This window comes from Dreissena polymorpha, chromosome 1, assembly GCF_020536995.1.
Source record: "Dreissena polymorpha isolate Duluth1 chromosome 1, UMN_Dpol_1.0, whole genome shotgun sequence".
NCBI lineage: Eukaryota > Metazoa > Mollusca > Bivalvia > Myida > Dreissenidae > Dreissena > Dreissena polymorpha.
This window is the reverse complement of record NC_068355.1, coordinates 72,507,568-72,532,834: the sequence shown is the minus strand read 5'-3', so window position 1 is coordinate 72,532,834 and position 25,267 is coordinate 72,507,568. Positions and strand designations below refer to the sequence as shown.

The window sequence follows — 25,267 nt, the reverse complement described above, 5'->3', positions numbered from 1 at the left end:
AGCAAACAAGCCAGCCAACAAACAAACAAACCAACAGTCAGGGCAAAACATGTCCCCCAGTATAAATTCAAATTAATTTGAAAAAAAAAATTGAAGAAAAAAAAGCTGCCTGCTTTTATATCATGTTTGTTTACATTTTGAGCATTTTTTTTATCAGTAATATAAATGTGTTAACTCTTAATCTATTTCAATCAATCCTCCCTGGTTAAGTGAAAAAGTGCTTGACTGCAGAACCATAGGTTCAGCTTTAAGAAAGAATCAAACGATTTGTCACTTTAAATGAATATTATACAATAAATTATATTTTTTAAAGAAAAAAAGCTTCCTGCTTTTATATCATGTTTGTTTAAATTGTGAGCATTTTTTTATCAGTAATATAAATGTGTTAACTCTTAATCTATTTCAATCAATCCTCCCTGGTTAAGTGACACAGTGCTTGACTGCAGAACCATAGGTTCAGCTATAAGAAAGAATCAAACGATTTATCACTTTAAATGAATATTATACAAAAATTATATTTAAGCAATTGAAAAATTTAGTAAATAACATCAAAAACTTAACTTATTCGGTTGTTGTCAACAACAACACTAACCCATTTTCTCTATATAAAGTTTAAATTATCTCGATAGTTTTGATATGAAAAAATGCGTTAAAGGATTATTGTTTTTAAGCATTATTGCGTGTTTTGTATGTTATCATAAATAGTGTAATTTCTGATAGGTCTACCTTTCACAATAAGTTTATAATTTCCAATATGTCTCAATATCAAATGACAATACATAGACAACAGTAAAATTAAGTGCACACTTAAATGTTATAGAAATTAAAAGCATAAAAAAAAATGTGTAACAAATCTGGATATAAGCTAGTCCATATGGCTGTTTTTCTTAAGCCTTCTATGCTTCAAGTGGCTTGTATTTCAAATTTGAAACTAGAAATGGTTCACAGACACAGATGGGCATAAAATCACAGTAAATGTTGATACCCTATGAATGGAAACAATGGATAACAGACATTTATCGTTTGTCTTTGTTCAAGTTGCTGATCTTCTTAATAATGAGATGTGTTTTTCTCATCCAAAGAATGCCGTTGTTCTTCCTGCTTTTTGCCATGGCCAACTGTACTTCTTTGTTTCTAGGTGTTATGCCAGAATCCAAATAAGTCTTAAAATACTCCTTTATTTCAGCAACTTCGTCTACACTCCATTTTTGTCTTGTGTTGGTTTTGACCACACGCCTTCTCTTCTTAGGCGGGGTGTCATCTTCACTGTCATCTGAAGACAATTCGTTTTCCCTGAAAATTGAAATTTAGTCTTGTTAACCTGGCCCAAAACAATAATCACAAAATTGTCCATCTAAAGTCTCATTAACTTGTCACCTTGAAAACAGTCTCACAAAGATTGTCCATAATGGAGTCACATTATACTTTAAAATGGTCAGAAACAAGTCTCATAAAAAATGTTTATCTGGTGTCACAAAAGTCTCTCAGAATTGCCATCTGGAGTCACCTTAATCTGTCCATTAAGAAGTCTCTTAAACCTTGCCTGAACAGGTTGTCCATCTGGAGTCACCTTAACTTGTCCATTGAGAAGTCTCTAAAACCTTGCCTAAACAGGTATCACAAAATTGTCCATTTGGAGTCACCTTTACCTGTCCATTCAGAAGTCTCTTAAATCTTGCCTAAACAGGTTCTGCACCTTGAGTCACCTTAACTTGTCCATTTAGAAGTCTCTTAAAATTTGCCTAAACAGGTATCACAAAATTGTCCATCTGGAGACACCTTAACCTGTCCATTTAGAAGTCTCTTAAACCTTGCCTAAACAGGTATCACAAAATTGTCCATCTGGAGACACCTTAACCTGTCCATTTAGAAGTCTCTTAAACCTTGCCTAAACAGGTATCACAAAATTGTCCATCTGGAGTCACATTAACTTGTCCATTTAGAAGTCTCTTAAACCTTGCCTAAACAGGTATCACAAAATTGTCCATCTGGAGTCACCTTAACATGTCCATTTAGAAATCTCTTAAAACTTGCCTAAACAGGTATCACAAAATTGTCCATCTGGAGTCACATTAACTTGTCCATTTAGAAGTCTCTTAAACCTTGCCTAAACAGGTATCACAAAATTGTCCATCTGGAGTCACCTTAACATGTCCATTTAGAAATCTCTTAAAACTTGCCTAAACAGGTTCTCCACCTTAGTCACCTTAACTTGTCCATTTAGAAGTCTCTTTAACCTTGCCTAAACCAGGGCAACAGATAAGGTTCGTTTTATCATTTTTACGATTTGTATTTGACAGAAAACGAATTGAAATTAAAAATCAATTGTTCAGAAAACGATTATGAAATTGGAAAACGAATTGGAATCTATTCTTCGCCGTTTTAGTTTTTTTCTGTTTTCTGCCGTACCGCGTTTAATTATGATAAGTGAATTGAAACATTTAGTGCGGCGGTAATATTTTCATTTAGTTTATAGAAACCGTTTTGGGCCTGTCTCAATATAAAAAGTTACTTCCGCCGAAATAAGTTCGGGAAAATGTTCTCTGTCAAACGCGGACGGGTTAGGACACTTTCATTAACGGCGTGCGCGCCCAATATTTTACAATTCGTAACGAGACCCAAACCGTTGGAAAAAGACATTGGGAAGAGTATACTATCAGAAAGCGGGTGGTGACAGATTCTGAAATATTCGGCTCAAAACACTGCTGCGATTCCGTATCTCAATAACATTGTGATTTCAACTGGCTTGTCATTGATGGAGAGGGTTTGGCAATGTGATTTTACTCTGAGACTGAAAGGCAGGAGTGTTGAAACTGGTTGAAACAAAATGACTCCATCATCAATTTGTCAACATATAATTAATTCTAATATTTACAAACAACCATTGTCACTGTGAATTTATAACGACTTAATTGGAATAAAAATTGCTGCGAATTATCAATATCCAAAAATGAAGCGCTAATCTGATCCAGAAACATATGTACGTTTTGATCAATTTGTAAAAAAAAAAAAAAAAACTAATTGACTACTAGTTTTGAGGGAAAAAACACACTAATTATAACAAAAAGCTTGCAGTGAAAACTAATTGACCCAAAATCTTATCTGTTGCCCTGCTAAACAGGTATCACAAAATTGTCCATCTGGAGTCACATTTATCATTGCTTTTGGGATTATGTAAACCTGGTCCCAAACAATAATCTCACAAAATTGTTTACCTGAGGTCATATGTAGTATACACAAAATTGTCCATATGAAGTCCTAGTAACCTGTACATACTGCATTGATTGATCGAGTTGGAGTTTATTTCATAAAGCCGAGCATAAAGTACATAACATTCGGCAAATTGCATGTCTTAACGGGAGTTACACCAGTTAAAAATTATTTGGGGCAATGTAAAGAGGGTAACATTATTTTTAAAGGATCTTTTAACAATAAGTTTTTTGCCTACAGCAGATGGCGAATCAGCTTACCCTGTTTCAACATCACTTCCACTGTTGTATTCTATAGGTGTTGCGATGTCATTACAGTTCACTGCATCTGACTCTGCGACTGCATCAGGCTCTTGGTTCATACTTTGATGCTCAGCTAGCAGTTCTGAGAAAGAGGATAAGATTTTCTTACATACGGGTCATAGTTTGAACAAACTTGGTAAAGGGTCTTTAGTTAATGATATCTACCAACTTGTGAGATTTGTAAAGATTATTTATACAAGTCTTTGTAAAAATGCAAATAATGTCATGGTGAACAATAAGGTTTTTGACACAGACAATCAATCAAATATTGAAAAACAGATTGGGCAATTATTATATCACCCAAATCAAAGATTGATCGGTTGTAAAAATGTCTCTGCCTAAGCCACAAGTGATTTATTTAGGGCTTATTTGGGGCCAAATTCGGCCCCATTCCCATGGTCAAAAGGTATATATGTTTCCCATTTAATAACTCTAAAATTCCCCTCTCAATGTAAGCTCTATTTGAAAAAAAAGTTGACTAACTTTGGACAAAAACTGACCAAACTGCAAGTTTTGTTATGTTTCCAGCTAGTTTCATCAAATTAAGTTTGAGAATAATATAATTCATCAGTTGTAGCAAAGTATTTTTTAATTTCATAACAAAATAGAACATTAAGATGTTATCCTGAATAGACAAATATTTCCCACAATTGACTTGAAATTCCCCCATCGAATGGGCCCTGCCACCTTTCCCCAATGGTGAAAAAACTAACTGGCTACAATAACAAATATGCTTGTTTGCTATTGTCGACCCATGACTGCTAGGGTTTTAAAAAAAAATCTTACCGGATACATCAATGTCCTCCAAGTTTTTTCCTTTAAACTTTCCTGTTAAATTCAGATCCTGTATCATCAGAAGCTTTGAGATGTAGACCCTTTCTACCATGCCAGACATCTGTCTGTATGCTGTGTTGTGGACTGACTTTGTATGGCCTAGGTGCTTGCATACCCAATCCAACTGGTACTTATCTAGACCCATGAGCTGAAAAACAATAACAATATTGTCAAAATCCTACGTTGAGGTGGGTCATCATTGCAATATGAAATAGTTCATATAGCACAAATCAGGAGAACTTTCTGGATCAACATCCCATTTAAATCGAGATAAAATATGGGGTATGAATTCTGAAAATTAACACCTGCTGAAGATTTATAAGGGCATAACAATTGAATTAAGGCATAACACACAATTCTTACTTGTGTTAGTGTTGCCATGTATTTCCTCATCGAAACACTAGTTATTCTGGCAGGTGCCTTCAATGTTACTTCATCACATACACTTTTAAGGCTGTCGTATGCACGCACATACTGGGTACCTAGGGAAAAAAGAATGCTTATTAAGTATACTCATTGGAGAAAAAATATATGACAAGATGACCATTATGACCCTAAATAACTTATCTGAGATAATTGACAAAGGTACAATAGTAAATTTGGAAAAAAAAGGACAATTTTTGTTTTTACTGCTTAAAGACATTGTAAAACATGCCTTTCAAAAGACATTGTATTACAGTACAGACTTTACAAAAGTTATAAAATAATGCAGGTTGGGAATAATGCCAATCCAAAAATAACTAAGAACTCCTTTTAAAAAGAGCCAGTTAGTTCGACCGGCACTTTTCCAAAATATGCCGGTCCGACACATTTTTCACCGGACATGTGTTGGACCAACATGTTTGTTAGACCTTGAATAATACTTCCATTCGGCAAAATTGTCAAGACTGAGTCCGGCTATCCGGTAATTTTTCTGACCTCTAATAGTTTGTTCTCAATTTTCTAGTTTTTCATATTGAAATCATTATCAAATTCTGTACTACAGATAGCCTATTTGAAAAGCAAAAATCTCAAAACCATACTACAGACACCAGACAATATGCCCGACAAATTTTCCTAGCCTGTCAGACAGAGATGTTTGTTTTTTTGAGTATCTGCTATTGGATATAACAAACACTTTTACGAAAGATTTAACCTAATGACCTATCGGTCTGGATTTTACGTCATTTTTAACTGTATTTGTCATATTACGGTGGTCAGTTAATGTCATCGCACAAGATTCCTGTGCTAGCTTAGCCCATCTAAGCAGTTAACCAGTACAACTTGCACATACACATGCCAGAAACAGACAGCTGCCCTACATTTTCAGAGGTAGGGGGTGAATGGCCTTAGAAATTATTTCGTGACCAAATCACCACATAAGCATGTAGCTGAGGAACGAACTCACGACCCCTGAATTGGTTATCTGATGCTCTACAAACTGAGCTACAGGACCTACTTTTGACCCAAGTCGTCCTTACCTCTGTTTGCAAACAGGTATTTGTTGCATCTCTGCACCCCTGCAGCCTCTCTAACTTCCGCATTTGTGATAAATTCCAGTGGTTTATTGGCATCCTGTGGTACTATGACTGGCACGGCTGCCCCCCGCTGAAGTATAAAATATAACATAGAAGCAGAGTAATTAAACAGGACAAAAAAGGACTCAAGTACATGTGTTCAACTTTCTTTCTTATTGCTTAATGACATGACCACTCATAGGCATATTCTCTGAAAGATTATCAATTGGGGTCACACCAAAGGATTTGAAGGAGAATCATAATGGAAAATGTATTGGTCATCAGAATTGTCTTTCCAAGGCATTTTTATTGAATGCCTACATTATAAAGTTTGGCCAAGAAATAACAAAGTTTCAAGAAAAAATGTAAATAGGCTGTCATTGGACTAAACAAAATAGCATATCTATAGTGTTTGCATAGTACATATATTTGTAGCACAGAATGAGCAGGTAAAAATATAGATACATAAAAATGCAAAATGAAATGTGGTGTGTTTTCATAGTTAAGTGTAAGTCTTTCAAACACTGCCTCATACGTTGCAATGGAACTTCAAAGGCTGGTATTACATATTTCCATGTTGATACAAAAGGTTTACATTTTACCTTTCCTCTAATCATCACAAGATCTTGGGTTTTGAGAAGGTGTTTCTCAACTTCCGTAAGGTCTTTTGAGATGGACTCATCCAAGTCGCTTAGACTGCTGCTTCTCTGTAGGTAGCTTTGGAGGCTACAAAAGAGTTATTTTTGTCCAAGCTGAGTGAACAAAAGGTATCTCTTACAGCATACTCAACTATTTTAATTGTTGTGTAATATTCATCTCGGAGAAAAACATTTTCAGATCCAGGTTGCGCAAAACACTATTAATTTTGGAAAAAGTAGTAGTATTGGAAAATGACTCTTTTGAAACACTAAGCCAACATCCACACACCATGCAGATGATCAAATGAAAAATTACAAAGACTTTTTCGTTGAAAAGTAAAGCTAAAAAATAAAAATGATCACATACCATCATCTCAAAAACTTATCCCATCATCAACCCTATGTAACCTTAAACTCAAAAATATGCTTTATGGGTTATTAATTTTATAAACTTACTTCAAGACCTCTAGTTCTCCAGAGCGCCGCTTGTTAAACAACAGAAGTCTGGTCTGGCAGAGTTGGACTATTCTCGCATAATTCTCTGGGGTCATTTTCGTGTTCTCAAGTTCATTTACAAGATGTCTTGTTAATTTTTCCACATCATCAGGGGCTGGTACCTCCTTTGTTTCTGTCAGTCTTCTTGTCTGCAGAACTGTTCTTGCTACTTTTGTAACCCTTTCACCCCATTCAATTTCCATTAATTTCAGGAAGCGTTTACATTGTTTTATTTCATTGGAAACCACATCACTTGCCCTCAGCAGATATGCATACTTTGCATTTAGAAGTCTTCTAATGTCATATTTGAGCTTGATTGCATTTGAAGGCGCTCTCAAATCCTCCATATCATCCATATGCGGCATACTAACAGCTAGAGAAGCAGTTACAAAGTCATCAAACTTTGAAGGCATTAGGAAGTCCCACATAGTCTCACAAGTGACTTCATTCTCCTCTGATTTAGTTTGCAGTTGTTGAGCTTTAAGGGCAATCAGCAATCTGGCACAAAGCCTCATACGTCCGCTGGCGTAGTACTTTCTCTTTTCATTGTTGTCTATGTTTCGACGCAGCCAACTTTCCCCAAGACTTAGAATGAGAACGTCATTTTTGGCAGTCCTAGAGCATTCATCGTCCTTCATGATTCTATAAACTTCCTCCAACATCATTTTGGACGGTTTTCCTACAACATGACCAGCTAATATTTGAGCGGTGATCACAAGATCTTTCTTTCCCATCCCTCTTTTCTCTCCCTTTGCACATGTTCTGAAATGCTTCTTCAATCCCGATAAAAGCATCCATTCTCTACAATTCACACATGGCCCATACTTGGTGATGTCCAATGTTTTCTCATTAGATTTTCGTGCAATAATCAGCTCTCCCTTTTTCTGATTAACAACATCCCTGTTGTGTTGGTCATCACCCAACTTTCTGAGGGATGAAAAGTCTGGCTGGGTTTTCTTTAGTTCATGTCTGACTTCCGATATATTCCTGTGTGTTTTCATGTGAACAGGAATGTGCAAGAACAACTCTTTACAATAGTAACATGCATGGTAGTTGTTGTAAACTCTGGAATGTTTCTTCTTATATGCTTGTCCACTTACTGAGTTTGCTTTCTTTAATTGCTTTCTGATATATATTTCTGGGTATTCAGAGTCCCTCAAAATGTCATTATCTGTTACCTCCCCCTTTTCTTAGCTTTAGAGTATCCTGCATCATCATCACTATTATCGCTGCCCTGCTCCATGTCACTATGTTCCTCGCTTGCTGAACCTGCAAGGGAAAACATACGTGAGACCAATGTTTTGGACACAAGTTTATGAGACTTTATTATGGACATGTTACGGTGACTTCAGGTACCAACAGATGGTCGGAACCTTCTGCCCTCCCAAACAGGGCCTTGACACAGGATTTTTTGTGTCACAGTGACCTTTACCTTTGAACTAGTGACCTAAATTTTAAAAGGGGTCATCTACTGTCCAAGCCCGATGCCTATGCGAAATATCAAGTTAATCGGTCAATTCGTTGACAGTAATTGATCAGAAACAATTTTCACACTTATTGTGACAGTGACCTTTTGACCTAGTAAAACCATCTACTGTCCAAGGCCAATACACTTGTGAAGTATCAAGTCAATCGGTCAATTCATAAACGAGTTAATGATTGGAAACGATTTTCACACTTATTGTTACAGTGACCTTGGACTGTAGCAATAATATATGAATGACAAGCTAATATTGCAAGGATGTTCAATAAGTGTCCGTCTTTTAACCTGAAGTCATTAAATAATTAAAATGTGTTCTGAAATTGTCACGCATACGAGTTCAATTTAACCCATTTATGCCTTGCGTCTACAAAAAAGGCCTAGGCAAACAGCGTAGACCCAGATAGGTACAATAGGGGTCATCTACTGTCCAAGGCCAATGCACATGGAAGGTATCAAGACAATCCAGCGATTTGTTTCCTTCTTTATAAAGAACCGGTAAACGGCACTTTCCCAATTACGAAAAAACTACAAATTTCCCACTTGCTGTCCAATAAATTCCCAATTAAAGGTAAAAAAATAAAATAAAAAAAAATAAATTGTGTTATTTTTTTTTTGGAAAATGCAACATTTTGTTACTTTCCCTATGCAGCTCTATGACTTGAACCTAGGTAAATATAATATTGACAGCTTGAAAACACTTAGTTATCAATTTTAAAGTATTTGGGAGCAAAAAATCAATTTCCCAAATTGAGGTTTTCACGATTCGATTTTCCCCAATTTTGAGGTTTTCACGACTCATTTTTCCCTATTGGACCGGTACTTTTCCCAATTGGACAAAAAAAATCACTGCAATCGGTCAATCTGTTCCCAAGTAATTGATCGAAAACGATCTGGTCTACCGACAGACCGACCGACATCCAGCAAAACAATATATCCCCTCTTCTTCGAAGGGGGGCATAACTATTAACACAGTCACTTCAGATCTCAGTTTCTTGTTTACTTAAAGAAGGTTTAACTTACTGCCAGAGTTGGATACATGGTCTGATGCAGGGTCTTGCTCTTGTTCCGGCTCAGGCTCAAACTCTGATTCAGAGTGGAGTTCACGTTCAGGGATACTCTTACAAGGAGGTCCCTCATTTTCCGAACCTGCAAGGGCAAGCATATGTAAGACCCATGATTTTGGACACAAGTTTATGAGACTTTATAATGGACATGTTATGGTGACTTCAGGTCCCAACAGATTGACATATCTGCAAGTGATTATGATGTTCAGACGATAAGGATGTAAGTTTCAACTAAACTATTAACACAGTCACTACAGATCTCAATTTCTTGATTACTTAAAGAAGTTTTTACTTACTGCCAGAGTTGGATACATGGTCTGATGCAGGGTCTTGCTCTTGTTCCGGCTCAGGCTCAAACTCTGATTCAGAGTGGAGTTCACGTTCAGGGATACTCTTACAGGGACGTTCCTCATTTCCTGAACCTTCAAGGGCAAGCATATGTAAGACCAATGATTTTGGACACAAGTTTATGAGACTTCGTAATGGACATGTTATGATGACTTCAGGTACCAACAGATTGACAAATCTGCAAGTGATTATGATGTTGAGACCATAAGGATGTAAGTTTCAACTAAACTATTAACACAGTCACTTCAGATCTCAGTTTCTTGATTACTTAAAGACGTTTTTACTTACTGCCAGAGTTGGATACATGGTCTGATGCAGGGTCTTGCTCTTGTTCCGGCTCAGGCTCAAACTCTGATTCAGAGTGGAGTTCACGTTCAGGGATACTCTTACAGGGAGGTTCCTCATTCCCTGAACCTGCAAGGGCAAGCATATGTAAGACCCATGATTTTGGACACAAGTTAATGAGACTTCATAATGGACATGTTATGATGACTTCAGGTACCAACAGATTGACATATCTGCAAGTGATTATGATGTTGAGACCATAAGGATGTAAGTTTCAACTAGAGCTTTGTCACAGACGTGACTAATACCCCAAATGCCGCATTGACACAGAATATTTTGTACAAAATAAGAAAAGCTTATCCTACAAAGTTTCATGTTGACAGATCAAACCGAACTCAAGTTATTGAGCGGAAATCATGATACGTATCAATTCTCTTTTTTTTTAAAGTCACAGTGACCTTGACCCCAGAGATCCTAAAAGCAAACCTATGCGAGGTCTCATCATTAGCATCCTTTAAATCAAGTTTCATTACGGTATCTCATATGAAATGGAAAATATTGATTGGAAACCATTTTTCTATTTTTATCCACAGTGACCTTGACCTTTCTTACTTGATTCAAGTTTTGAAGCCTTCATTTCCAACCCTAAGAGAATGATAAGCAGCAAACAGCATAAAACATGAACAGAGTGTGAGTTACTCCCAGGCTGTTCTAGTTTTATGTTGGTTGCATTTAGCCTTTTTACTCTGCGTCCGAGAGGGAAAGGGTTTTAAAGCATATAAAGTTTATCATCATAAACATAAATACCGGTATACAATAACAACATATGTTTATAGTAAATACAAAACCTACATCATTTTAAAGAACAGTTAATTTTAATCAACAGGAAATAAACATGTTTCTTGAGAATGCCACATGGTTAAGGTTAAGAAATAGTGACCACACACTGTCAATCATATACTTTAATAATTGCAACAATTATAACATTATTCTGAAGTTATTTTCCGTGTGAAAAAATATAATAATTTTAAACTACATATATATGACATTTTCTCTTTTTAAGAATTTTGAACTTAACACATCAAGCTTTCTTAACACAGTTAACCAAGGCTTTTTTCCTTCTTAAAGAAAGGCATTTTTTTCACAAATTTTGAGAAGTTTGTGACTCAAATTTTCACAATTAAAAGAATTGAGCGACTTAAATTTTCACAATAATTAATATGTATGACTCATTTTTTGCAATTATGAAAAGGTTGCTACTTATTTTTTTTTCCACAATTTCGAAAAGTTTATGACTAATTTTTTCACAAAAAAGGGAAAACACCTTGTTTAACTATTAAGCAGTTCTATAAACCTGTAGCTGTGCTGGATTCTTTGTCGTGAACGTGCCTGGAGGCCCCAGCCAGGCCTTGTGCTAAGATGGATCCTAGTAAATTCTCAGCAAACCGTTCATAGACGTCTAAATGAGGTACTGCTGTAGAAGAAAATCAATGCATACATTTGAGACCCGAACAAAATTCATGAGACACATTCTGGGCTGTAACGTAACAAGGGCGGTAATGGTAAAGATTGTAATTACATTTGTACTAAATAATTTTAAAATCTCACAATGAACGACATAGTTATGGCCCGGACAAGCTTTTGACCTTTGAACTAAAAGTGTGACCTTGACCTTGGAGATATCCATGTAATCTTTTGCACGACACACTGTCCGTCCAATGATGGTGAACAAATGTATCAAATGATTTTAAAATCCAACGATAATTGACATAGTTATGGTCTGGACAAACTTTCGCTTAAAAACGCACTAAGTGACCCCGTGACCTAGTTTTTGACCCTGCATGACCCATATTCACACTTGGCTTAGAGATCATCTCGATACAACTTCTGAAGAAGTTTGGAGAAGATCGGATGAAATTTCGGGGCAGACCGACCGACAAAGTGACTCCTTTATAGCTCTCATTACCAATGGTAATGGGCAGGGATCATATTTTTTTCGGTTTTGTCGGTCCTAGACCGATTGGGGTCATGAAAGACCGATTGAAAATCCCAAACAGTCGGTCCGATTCTGTCCCAACATTCGTAAAAAAAACGATGTAAAGTCTATACGTTCCCAATAAATTTTGTTATTCAAGCTCAGTCTGGCTTAAATTTACCATCACTAATCCCTTTATTGCCCCCAATTAACAACCCGCTTCTGCTACTCGAGTGGACCCAGTGTTGTTTTTGACACCTAATCGGCGATTTATCTGCAAATTATTGATTTTAACAGGCATTCACACCACAGTGTTTTGATGAAAGGGGTCTCTAATTGCTATCGAAAGATGTATCATACAGAAATAAACGCCAATGACACTAATTATCCTGTGTATTATACCACCTTAGGTTATAAAACCTGTTAAAATACCTATTTTGTACATCAAACAAATTGGATGCTGACCATTACGCATCGATTTTTTACATAAATTAACTTTCGTTTTCGACTGATTTTCAACATACTGTAACATATTGCATCAATCTAAATTTAGAGTTAATTGATGATTGGTTGAATAAGAAAAGTGCTCGATGCGCTCACATCGCGTCACGCGATTTACACATGTTCAAGAGGATATCCCTGTACCGATTGGATGTCAAATCGAGGCATACGAGGAAACCCCACAATTCAGTTCATAGTGTGTTAAATTCCGGACAATAGAGATCGCTGTGTTCACGAATTTCTTAAACACATGTATCGTCAAAATTGGACAGAAAATTTGAGTTTTTGTGAGTAAAATACTGACTAAAGTAAAGGTCAAATGATTGATCGTTTTAGGTGTCCTTCATTTTGGTCAAATTTCCAGACAATTTTGTATGGAGTGTCCCGATTTCGACCTGAAAAATTCTGGCATGTATTTCGGATGTAAATTTTCGAATACTTTTTCCCCCGATTTTAAATCCAGACCGATTGACGTTGTGGGAAAATATGATCCCTGGTAATGGGGGTATAACTAAACTATTATCACAGTCACTTCAGATCTTAGTTTTTTGATTACTTAAAGAAGTTTTAACTTACTGCCAGAGTTGGATACATGGTCTGATGCAGGGTCTTGCTCTTGTTCCGGCTCAGACTCAAACTCTGATTCAGAGTGGAGTTCACGTTCAGGTATACTCTTACAGGGAGGTTCCTCATTCCCTGAACCTGCAAGGGCAAGCATATGTGACCCATGATTTTGGACACAAGTTTATGAGACTTCATAATGGACGTGTTATGGTGACTTCAGGTCCCAACAGATTGACATATCTGCAAGTGATTATGATGTTCAGACCATAAGGATGTAAGTTTCAGCTCAACTATTAACACAGTCACTTCAGATCTCAATTTCTTGATTACTTAAAGAAGTTTTTACTTACTGCCAGAGTTGGATACATGGTCTGATGCAGGGTCTTGCTCTTGTTCCGGCTCAGGCTCAAACTCTGATTCAGAGTGGAGTTCACGTTCAGGGATACTCTTACAGGGACGTTCCTCATTTCCTGAACCTTCAAGGGCAAGCATATGTAAGACCAATGATTTTGGGCACAAGTTTATTAGAATTCTTAAAGGACATGTTATAGTGACTTCAGGTACTATCTGATGGACATATCTGCAAGTGACAATAAATTAATAAGGTGGAAAGATTCATAATTACCCAATCATTTCACTTTGTTTGAAGCATACTAGCCTGAATTTATTTTTATTTGTAAAATTCCTGCATGTTAATCAGGGGTTTTTCTGCACTGTCTGCGCCTCCGGGAAACGGAGGCATTCCCAAAAGCAAACGGACCCATTTCCAACTGAATCTTGATTACATATTTCCCAATTCCAAAAAAAAAAAAAAAAAAAAAATGTTTTTTTTTTGGGTTTTTTTCTTCAAAATCGTAAAAAGTAAACATAATTTATATCGAAAGAGTGACTTCCCTTCATCCGCGACGTAATAAAGCCTTTAGCGACTCAGAAAAAGTTCAATCTTCATCAAATACATTCAAATATGACAAATAAACTTTGAACATGCCCAATATTGCATGTGTATATATAAAGAAGACAAAATAACAAATAAAAACAAATTTATTTGTTTAACCACTGACTTATTTAAGCATGATAAATTCACAATGTTTTCCCAAAATGAGCCGTTTCATCGAAGCAAAAATTCCCAAAATGGACAATTTTGTCAATAAATTTTTTTCCAATTTGGTCCGACTCCTTTGCCCAAAATAGGCAGAAAAACCCCTGTTAATGCAAATTTAACAAGGGACAAAATTGTCACAAAACCAGGTTTTCAATTTGAAACAGCTTCTCTGCTGACTAATTTTTACTGGTGTCCAAGTTTTGTTTAAACTAGAGCTTTGTCACAAACGTGACGTATATCCCACATGCGGCATTGACACGGAATATTTTGCATGCTGTCTTCACAAAACAAGAGAAGCAAATTTATGGCGATTTTTAAGAATTATTATGCCATCATCATGTATGGCCATTTTGACCTTTGCACTCTTGAATTCTTCCACATGACACGCCGTCCAATGAGTGTTAAGAAAATCAATGTACAGTCATTTTAAAATCTCACAATGAATGACATAGTTATGGCCCGGACAAGATCATTTATGGCCATTTTTGACATTTGAACTCAAAGTGTGACCTTGACCTTGGAGATATCGACGTACTTCTTTCGCATGACACACCGTCCAATGATGGTGAACAAATATGCCAAATGATTTTAAAATCTCACAATGAACGACATAGTAATGGCCCGGACAAGCTCATTTATGGCCATTTTTTACATTTGAACTCCAAGTGTGACCTTGACCTTGGAGATATCGACATACTTCTTTCACATGACACACCATCCAATGATGGTGAACAAATGTACCAAGTCATTTTAAAATCTAACGATAAATGACATAGTTATGGTCCGGACAAACTTTGTTCGGCCCGCAGACATTCACCAATCTAATAACCAGTTTTTTCCTTCAGAAAACCTGGTTAAAACCACTGAACAGGGCTTATGTAAAATGTATAAAATGTACTACACTGTTTACACAAGAGTCACTGCAGCTCTCTTCTAGTTTCCTAATTATTTTTTTGAATTACTTAAAAGGAAAGAAGTTTGCAAATTTAGTTTGTGCACACTTATTGCAGTGATTAAACCAGACCCTAAAAGGGACAGGGGGCATGGACCTGACCTACATGTAGAAAGGGCCTATTTTTCATATTCATTTTTTGACAAGTTTGTATGTATGGTTTTACGGCACCTAAAATGAAAGATGATTAGGGTTATCTTGGTTGTTACAAATTTTGAAAGCAACACCAAGGGTCAAAACAACCTCACGTGCTGGAGCTACGAGATGCCTTGACTCCAAATTGTAAAATCCTTTTAGTCGCCTTTTACGATCATGGCAAGGATAAATGGTGACTTGATTCTGATGCTTCTATCATAGAAGGCAGCCCTTCAGCCACAAGGGTCAATATCCTTTAAAGAACTTGTTGAAGACGCATTAATAAAAAGCTTAATATTTATACGTGCCTTGTGCCCATTTGATGTCATCTTGTGCCCATTTGATGTCATCTTTAAATGCCTGTAGCGTTCCCTTTCTATTTTTAAGAGCAACTGAAAAGAGAATTACATGTATATATCAATTTATTAGATGACCTGCCTGTTGCAGTCAAAATAATCATATCATTTTTTAAGGAAAAAGCACATTAAAGGGTTCAGTGATAAGTGAAACACCCTTTAGGGAAAGATCTAGAATCCCAAAAGGTACATACTGCTTTAATATAAAAAGGAGCAGGTTTGAAATTTTGATCAGACAATGGGATTTGCTTGTTATCAGCTATATCCATGGTATCCATTAGTCAAATGCATGCAATTAAGGGTTTTTAGCTCATCTGCTTAATTTGTTATTGAAGATTAGGCAAAATGAAATAACGTTTGAAAAGATATTCATAATGTCCTTGTTGACCATCCCAGAGGGGCAGGAGGGTGTAAACAAAGTGGGGCAGGGTGCAGCACCCTCCTATTTTGCTCTAGATCTTTCCCTACCCCTTTGACTTTAGCTGGATTTTACTGGTAATGACCAGTCTTCATGCTAACCCCAGCCCCACAGCCCAGGGCTAGTGATACGTAATTAGGGCTTTAAAATTTCATGATTTATATTGTCCGACAAGTGACTACATGTAGTTTAACCTGTTTCTATTAATGCATAATTGATTGTGGCTGGTGGTTCAAAATTGCTTACATGTAGACAGAAGTCATATATTTTGCTGTTTGGAATAAACCTGTTTTTGCTACATCAAAGTTCCTTAAGCAAGTTTTGCTGTACTTCTTTCTTTTTGAAAAGCACAACTTCCGTGCACTGTCCATTACATGGTCTTTAATTAACATATATAATATGAATATATACTTGTACTGTTTTTTCAACTCTTCTGCACAAATTTAGCCACATTCCATACCAAAGAATCTTCAATTACATGTCCAAGATTATGTGACTACAAAGTCCCGATGTAAAGGACGCAGAAACTAATTGATGTGACTCTATAAAAACATTTTTTAATCGTTTATTTTCGCAGCCACACACATTTATACTAATAATGTGTCTCGTGCTGTATTGTGCTGTTTTGTACTGTTTCGGCAATTGGTCACTTGCCATAAATAAAGGACCAACTAATTGTTTGTAATAAGATTTCAATACTGCTCCAGCAGGTGGAGTTTCACTTCTTTATATTTTATTGGCTAGATGATGTGACTATAAAGTAACTTTATCATAAGCACAAAAGCTATCATATGAATACATTTTAATCTTTTAAAAATGTTTTTGCAGCCACACAAATTTGGACACTTGTCTATAATAATGTGTCTTTAATTGCATGTCCAAGATAATGTGACTAGAAAGCAACTTATCATGGACACAAAAGCTATCATATGAAAATATTTATAGATCTGTTAAAAATGGTTTTGCAGCCACACAAATTTGGACACAGTCACTGTCTATAATAATGTGTCTTTAACTACATGACCAAGATAATGTGACTAGAAAGCCCCTATATTATGGATGTTGAAACTAATTCATGTGACTTTAAAATAAACATCATTTTTTGCAGCCACACAAATTTGGATACTCCATAATAATGTGTCTTAAATTGCATGTCCAAGATTATGTGACTAGAAAGCCACTATATTTATATGGTCAAAAAGGCTATCACATTTATTTATCTTTTTAAACTCTTTGCAGCTTCACAAATATTAACACTGTCCATAATAATGTGTCTTTAAATAAGTATTTAAGATTATGTGACTGGAAAGCCACTTTATTATGGACAAAAAAATAGATTTTCTTCTGATGTATAAATTATATAATAGACAGTAATGAGACATTGTTTCATTTAACACTGAGTCATTTTAAACTAATGTCTCAAAGCTGAAAATGAAACATTTGAAAAATTAATGAGACAATATATGTACCTGTTCTGTAAACAAAGCAACAATGGCAAAAACACAACAAAGTAACCAAACAAAAGCTGAACAATGAAACATGGAAACGATTCTAACCAACATTTTGTATTCAGTTCCCAAGATACAAAATTCCATTACATTAAATTATGCATCTCAGTTTCTTACATATTGATAATTCAGAGACTATGTTTATCGATTGACTTTGGTTGAAATTTATAAGATGACATTCTGAGCAAGTTTGATGTTCAAAAGTTTGTTTATGACTTACCCTTGTGACCTTTTTGACACCATTTCAAATATGGCCTAGATTTTACAAACACTTACATTTTCAAAATTTCAGCAAGTTTGAGGACAATAATGGATTGGGTCAAAAATGTACTCTGTCTACAATTCAAGGTTTTTTCTTGCATTCACCTGCATGTTAGTTAACAATTAAGAATAAATCCCAATTTAGCCAGAATATTAGCATTTGACTCATTTTTTTTTATAAATGTCTCAGAATTTGCTCTCAAACATTTCATTCCCCTACAAGCCTGTCAAATTGTTGACATACCATGGATGCCACCAGAAGTCCAAGGATCCATAGAGCTATGCTCAAATGAACCTAAAAGACTCTGCGTAAAACTGGAGATCTGGAAAATTCCACTTGTCTGCTTGTCAGGACAAGCAAGATTTTTACAGGTCAATGGTTAAATGAATTAATGCAAAATAAACTGACATGACAAGTGAACATTTTAAAGGGGCCTTTTCACAGATTTTGGCATTTTTTAACTTATTCATTAAATGCTTTATATCGATAAATGTAAACATTGGATCGTAAAAGCTCCAGTAAAAAAATCAAGAATAAAATTAAAAAAAGGAAAAGTGACCCCTGCAGTCCTGCCAGAGTCCTGAAGTAAAAACGCTTTAGCCTACTGAGCTATTCCGCCGTGTATTTATACATGATGTATTTTATACGTTATATAAGCAATCTTCGTAGTTTCACAAAATTTAACGACAAAAACAGAACTCTCCAAATTATTCAATCGTTTCGCGTTGCAACGCTTTATAATTTTTAGGTTTTAAAATCGTCAAAAGATGCATATAATGGCTATATTAGACCATGGTAAATGTTCAGTATTACTGTTTCCTCACAAATATCATAACTATAACGAAAATTTGCGAATCTGAAACAACTTTTTTCAATTTTGTCAATTTACCAAAGCGTGAAAAGATCCCTTTAAGAATTGTCCAGACCTTAACTGCAAAAAACGATTAAAAATGAAACTGCAATAACAGGAACAGTTCTTTTCAACTTACTAATCCCCTTTTCCTTCAAGATTGTGTTTTCAAAAGGAACTAGTTGCGACTTCTTCACTCTAAAACTAAATATCATACAGGGATAGGAACAGAGTATTTGCTCAAATACCTTATTGAAGAATGGGCAAGTTTTGAACTTGACCTAGATTATCAAGGCCAGCATTCTGACAAAGTTCCATTAAGTTCAGGCTATAAATGTGACCTCTAGAGGAGTGGTCATAGGGTAATTGTTGACAGACAAAGAAAAGACACCTAGCTATCAGAATAGCTCGCCTTTAGCTTTGATTCAGGTGAGCTGAAAATAATTTTGCAATAAACCAACCAGCCCATTTTAAAAGGGTCTCTTGGGATTTGTTTGGGCTCCTGATATTTAACAAAAAGGTAAACATTCAATGAAATGGCTAAGTTGAAAAAGGAGCATAACAATAATTAAAATAATTTTAAGGTTACCTTCCCTTGGGATTTGTAGTCCCCACATGATAGTGAACAAGTATAGGAAGTTTAAAGTAAATATCAGTGACTGTGTCTGCCATATACGTACCTCAATAAAAAGGTTAACATACAATGAAAGTTCTTAGTAAAAAAAGGAGGAAGAACAATAACAACACTAATTGTGGGTCCCACATTATAGTGAACAAGCATAGGAAGTTTTAGATTAATATCATTGATGGTATTTGAGATATGGACCTTAACAAAAAACATATGAAAAGTGCATAACTGTGACAACATGAATTTTAGGGTTACCCGCCCTTGTCATTTGTAGTCTCCGCATGATAGAGAACAAGTATTTGAAGTAAAGTAAATATCATTGACGGTTTTTGAGATATGGACCTTAAGAAAAAGGTTAACATGCAATGACATGCCAACACCGATGCCAACTAGTGTGTCATGACAATAGCTAGCCTCCATATTTTTTCTTTGAAAGTGGATACAAATTAATCATAAAAAATAAACCACCAACCTACCCTTTTCAAACTTTAGGTCCGGTTATTGCAAACAGAATGTTAAAGATGGACAAACCAAATTAATTTTAAAACAGGGAGCAACGAAACTAAATTTAATTTACAGGATATCTTTTAAAAAGGACTGTGTACTGCCATTAAAAAATCCACTAGAATACCTATTTTTGGATACTTAAAGGCAATATTGTACAAATACAACTGACAAACACACATGTGCATTTTGGGGCTATATTTTAGTTTTTTCTAAAACAAAGTTAGTGTTGTTAACTCAATTGTGTAAACAGGGGGTTTATGGTAACTGTATACAATTGTGTTTTCTAGATACTCAAATGTTAAAATAATTGTGGTTTTAATACATAATTCTAAAAAAAAACTCAAAGAATCAAAAATCGAAAAATAGTTAATACTTACACTGCATCATCACTTCGGCAGTAGACCGTTATAATGTCCCCACCCCCACCCCAGTCTGTAACCTTCACAGGCCATTTTAGTTTTTTGGGCAGTCCCGGGAGGCTGCTCCAATACAGTTCATTCATTGCAAGTATATCTCTGAAAGTGACAGGATACAGGGACTTCAGTAGATTTTGAAAACAATGTTTAATGTTTTGTAATAGCTTATTTACGGTATCATAATATTTGATAAAATATTTTCAAGCAAGTGATGTGTTTGAGAAACACTATGCCCCCCATATATTTGACCTTCGACCTTGAAGGATGACCTTGACCTTTCACCACTCAAAATGTGCAGCTCCATGAGATACACATGGATGCCAAATATCTTCAATATTGCAAAAGTTATGACCAAGGTTAAAGTTTTGGGACAGAATGACAGACAGGCCAAAAACAATATACCCCCTCTTCTTCGAAGGGGGCATAAAAAAGCATTGGTGTAAGAAATAAAACTATTTCTCACGCCTTTTTAATGTTGCATTTTATGGAAAACAAATGTGTCAAAATGATTCAAGGCTATTTTTTTGTTGGGAGTAAAAAAATACGCAAAATTGCAATTTGCATGCATCAAAATGCAGAATTCTGCTTCAATTAAAATTTAAAATCCCTGAAGATATTTTTGAAAAGTTACCTTCCCTTTTGTACGCCTGTTAAATAAAATATATACAAGATAATGTGTTGAAATTCTTCAAAAGGTAATCAGTTGAAATTGCTAAATATAAACTATTGCTAATTGAATGGGCTTGGTGGGATCGACAACAGTGTTGTTTTCATTCAAAATCGCGTTCGGTACCATACGTTCCTTTGTATAACGAGCAGTATTGTACCTTTAAATTTCAAATTAAAAAGTTGGTGCGCGTAATACATTGATACAACGCTTTCCTGGCTGTTAAAATGCTAAAAATTCATATCTAATCGTAAATTATCATAATAGCCGCTATTTTTTTCCAGAAAACTACACCGCATAAAATCATAGTGGTATGCAACCCATGCTCCGGTTCATATAAACGCTTCTTATTAGAATACAAAATAAAGCTTTCCAGTGACGCAGATTAACTGATTGCGCAAAAGTAAAATTGGGTCCATTTTCAGCCCGATTTCATGTCTTCAAAAAATATTTTTTTCCCTCCTTTTTGACATTTAAAAACGGATGCGTGTTGTACATGGCTGCGCCTAATACGCAGTAGTATACAGTAATCGGCCCAATTCCCAATTGAAAAAAGTATAATTTTTTCCTAAATGGGAGCTTTAAATTCCTGATGAAAGGTTCTAAAAAAATAAAAAATCTTTTAGATCTCAATATTTTGTTCAGCTCCCATCCATATAAGTTCAACCTTAGTAAATATAATACTGAAAACACTTGAATGGTCAATTTTGAAGCATTTTTCGCAAACAACAAAAATACAAATTGCCCAATTTTAGTCAAAATGCCGCAAGTTTTCCAAAATCCACAAGGACCCGACCCATTCCCAAAATGGTGGAAAAAAAACAGGGGACAACATATTCTGTGTTACCGGTATATTCAATTGTTATTAAAATATATTAAATTAACGAGTAAAATGTCAACATGTCAATTTGTTTTGAAACTACTGAATTCCCATATTTGAATTTGACCCTTCAATTTTTTAATTTGACCCTTAAACATTTTGGTCAAAGGATCAATGACCCTTGAGGTTGAGTCTAGTAAACACCCTGATTATACTTTAAAGTAACTTGTCTGTGCAAGACTATAATAATAATTATGTGACTATAGTCCAATTAATTGGTGACTATTTTTTTCCATTTTGTGTGACTTTCTATTTCAGTTTTTCTTGTTTAGTCTTTGCCAATATATTAAAATGTCACTGGTTATATGCTAATGAAAATGATTACCCCTTAAATGTGTGAAAATAAAGTCAGAAAATCACATATTGTAGATTTTGAAAATAAACATACACAACACACAACGTGCATTTATAGGTTACTCGTTTATATTATAGAGCAACTTTAAACGAAAATATACAGCAGTCTACCGTGTCTGCAGTAGCTAATCTTATAATCCTAAAACCAGTTTAAAAAAGGCTACATCCTATAATTATAAATGAAATACAAAAATAAGCAATACATTATGTAGATGATATTAATAAAAACGCAAACCAAGCTCAAAGTTTTTGTGGTAAATTAAAAAGACATTTCAGATAAATTACAATATATTAATTTCGTCTAAATCATATCCAATTTATAAAGAAACCAGTTATATATAACTGACCAATGGCGTAACACAATGCAACTTTCACTTGACACAATGAAATATGGCTACAAACGGATTTTTAACAGTGATAGTGTTTTCGGATTTGAAAAAGTATTAATGGCAAGTTTTTAATAACCTTGTTCTATTGCATTAGTAAAATAATGTTCATATTTTATAAAGAATTACTCTTGCACGATAATTATTTGCGGTTACATGAATTTGTAACCACTTTAGCTTCCCACATGCCTTCTGTCAGAACGATGCTATTGCAAATTGACATTAAACGATAAGGTCGATGTATGGACAGTATATTTATAGGAGTAGAATGTACACAACTTTTAGTTCAAAACGGTCCGATTTTCTGTCATAAACATGGTCTTTTTCTCAGAAAATCAAAAAACATATTCTTTATTAAAACTGGTTATGGTTTTCAAAGGCTTTAAAGAAGTTATAACGAAAGAAAACGGTGAAAACAAGTCAAATTTCATCAACAATGAAAAATTCTGACACATGCTATATCAAATGGGTCGGATTTTAGTCTTATTTATAAGACGTTGCAAAGAATTTAGAGATACTTTTTATACGGCCTAAATTCTTTGGAACATCTTAACGGCGAACGATTCAATTTGTGGTGGATATCATAAAGTTTAAATTTTCATCAATATGCTTAAAATTGCAAAATAACATTACCAACTCATACAGTTTTAGTTCAGAAATCCATTTTTACCTCAAATATCTTGGAATTGAAGTTAAAAGGCATAATTTGTTTCAGTTAAACTTCTGCTTAAATCGCAATACAATCATTGACCTCTCGCCATGTTATGAAACATTGAAATATCAACCAATCAGAAGAAGGCATTACGGTGTAATAGGCGGCGTTATCGATTAAAATCTACCTGCGGTATACAGCGGACACAGCGAGTCGAATGAAAAATGTGAGTAGTGTGTTGATTTAAATTGGTCAGGCGTGCAAAATTGAAAGAGTCATTACATAATTCTTACGGAACAATATCGAGAAATGAATTATCTACACAGGTATGTAAATATTATTGCAATCCGTTGATATTAACTGGTCTGATATCGGGGCTTGAATGTTGCGCACCAAATTCCTTGCGCATCAATATAGACAAAGAAGGAAAACTTTCCACCACATTTTGAATCGTTCGCCCGTTGTACGCTCCAAATATTACCCATATAAAAAGTAGCTTAATATTTGAGAGCGTCAACAAGTTGGACTAGGTTGGATTTATAAACCAAAATAGTTCAAACTTAAATAAAATGCTGCGTTTACCATAAGACGTCAACAAGTTGGACTAGGTTGGATTTATAAACCAAAATAGTTCAAACTTAAATAAAATGCTGCGTTTACCATAAGGTCAGCTGGCGATTGCAATATAGTTATATCCCTTTACCACCAGTCGAAACACACATAAAACTTAATACGTTTGCTTTTGCATTTGTCCACAAATTCTTCTGCCGCAGCAAGTGAAAAAAATTTAAATCCTGTGGTTAAAATCATTCTATCATCACTTTCTTCTATAATCAAATGACAAGACAGTGGAGCTGAAAGTATTTCAGCTAACATTATATAGTACGAAATGAAATAGAGTTTTGAACAAAAATCGTGCACATATTTAGTTACAGCTGTTTACCGGCGCCCGATGTTTACTCTTAACACAAATCTTGGTTCCAGCGATGAAATAATTTGTCCCATCTCCGAGTTATTGACAGAACAACAACTGCGATGATTATAAGAGCCAACAATATCATAAAAAGAAATATGACGACAACAATTAACAATATATTGTCAATTTCCATGCTTGAAACTGATATTTTCCCCGTTGCAACACGCGTGTCAATATCGCGAAAACTAGTAACTTTTTTATTCAAATACGTAGAGTACTTTAGAACGGAAAAAAAAGCCACAAAAATACGAACGGAAAAAAGCCACAAAAATATGTGCCTCATAAATTAAAGTCAACGAAAAACATTTGTATACTATAAATGGACTTACCGTATGTGTTTAATCACTCAATATCTTTCGGAAAGGCGCGAAAGGAAAGGAAATCACGATCGCGCATGTGCGAAAAACCGGTTCCAACCCGAAAAACCGAGCAGACCGGAACCGTGTCAATCGGAAAACACTCGGCAAATTCCGACAATAGAATGCGCGCTATCTGGACAAAGGGAAACAACCGTATAATTTGTCAAACGGACAGGGCATGGACAGGGCATGGACATTGGACTTAATATATCCGTCAATTTATGTGACCTTTCCTTAGATGACTTTAGAAAGTCACATAGTGCACAAATATACACACCAAAAAATCGGTTTATGAGACTAGTCTCAAAAACACCAAAAGTCACATAATGACTAAACATACTTACACAAAGTCTCACAAGCCCCGATTCGTAAGAACGGACAGACAGACGGACAGTCCGATCACTATATGCCCCCTTTTCTTCGAATGGGGGCATAAAAATTTGGAGAAAAGGAAATTGCTATAAAAGCAGTCATTTGATACATTGTAATTACAGAAATTTCAGTACAATTCATGAGGCTTTCACATATAGAGGCATTTCAATTTAATTATGTATAATACTTTGCAATCTTTGGAAGTTGAAATTGGGAATTTGTTTTTCAATTGGGAAAAAAAACAACCAGATTAGCTTTGGGAACGGATATTCAGACCTGTGGCATAGGATGG

General features: G+C 35.2%; 2 protein-coding genes and 1 long non-coding RNA gene across 3 annotated transcripts; all 3 read right to left on the bottom strand.

Annotated features, from left to right (window-relative positions):
- Window positions 1-955: 955 nt before the first annotated feature.
- LOC127881597 (uncharacterized) lies at window positions 956-7,976 on the bottom strand. Its single transcript, XM_052429639.1, has 7 exons — window positions 6,937-7,976; window positions 6,445-6,568; window positions 5,807-5,933; window positions 4,710-4,828; window positions 4,299-4,494; window positions 3,471-3,594; window positions 956-1,293 (listed from the first exon to the last, which is right to left on the bottom strand). Exons 1-7 carry the CDS (start codon window positions 7,974-7,976, stop codon window positions 1,017-1,019), a joined length of 2,007 nt encoding a protein of 668 aa, XP_052285599.1. The 3' UTR covers window positions 956-1,016.
- On the bottom strand, window positions 7,122-13,687 carry LOC127881543 (protein IWS1 homolog). Its single transcript, XM_052429526.1, has 6 exons — window positions 13,546-13,687; window positions 13,208-13,333; window positions 11,510-11,629; window positions 10,159-10,284; window positions 9,479-9,604; window positions 7,122-8,244 (listed from the first exon to the last, which is right to left on the bottom strand). The coding sequence occupies exons 1-6, from the start codon at window positions 13,685-13,687 to the stop codon at window positions 8,150-8,152; spliced, it is 735 nt and encodes a 244-aa protein (XP_052285486.1). The 3' UTR covers window positions 7,122-8,149.
- Window positions 13,688-15,633: 1,946 nt separating this feature from the next.
- LOC127834859 (uncharacterized) lies at window positions 15,634-24,608 on the bottom strand. Its single transcript, XR_008028259.1, has 3 exons — window positions 24,574-24,608; window positions 20,291-20,428; window positions 15,634-15,776 (listed from the first exon to the last, which is right to left on the bottom strand). It is a non-coding gene; the product is annotated as an uncharacterized LOC127834859 (long non-coding RNA).
- Window positions 24,609-25,267: the final 659 nt, after the last annotated feature.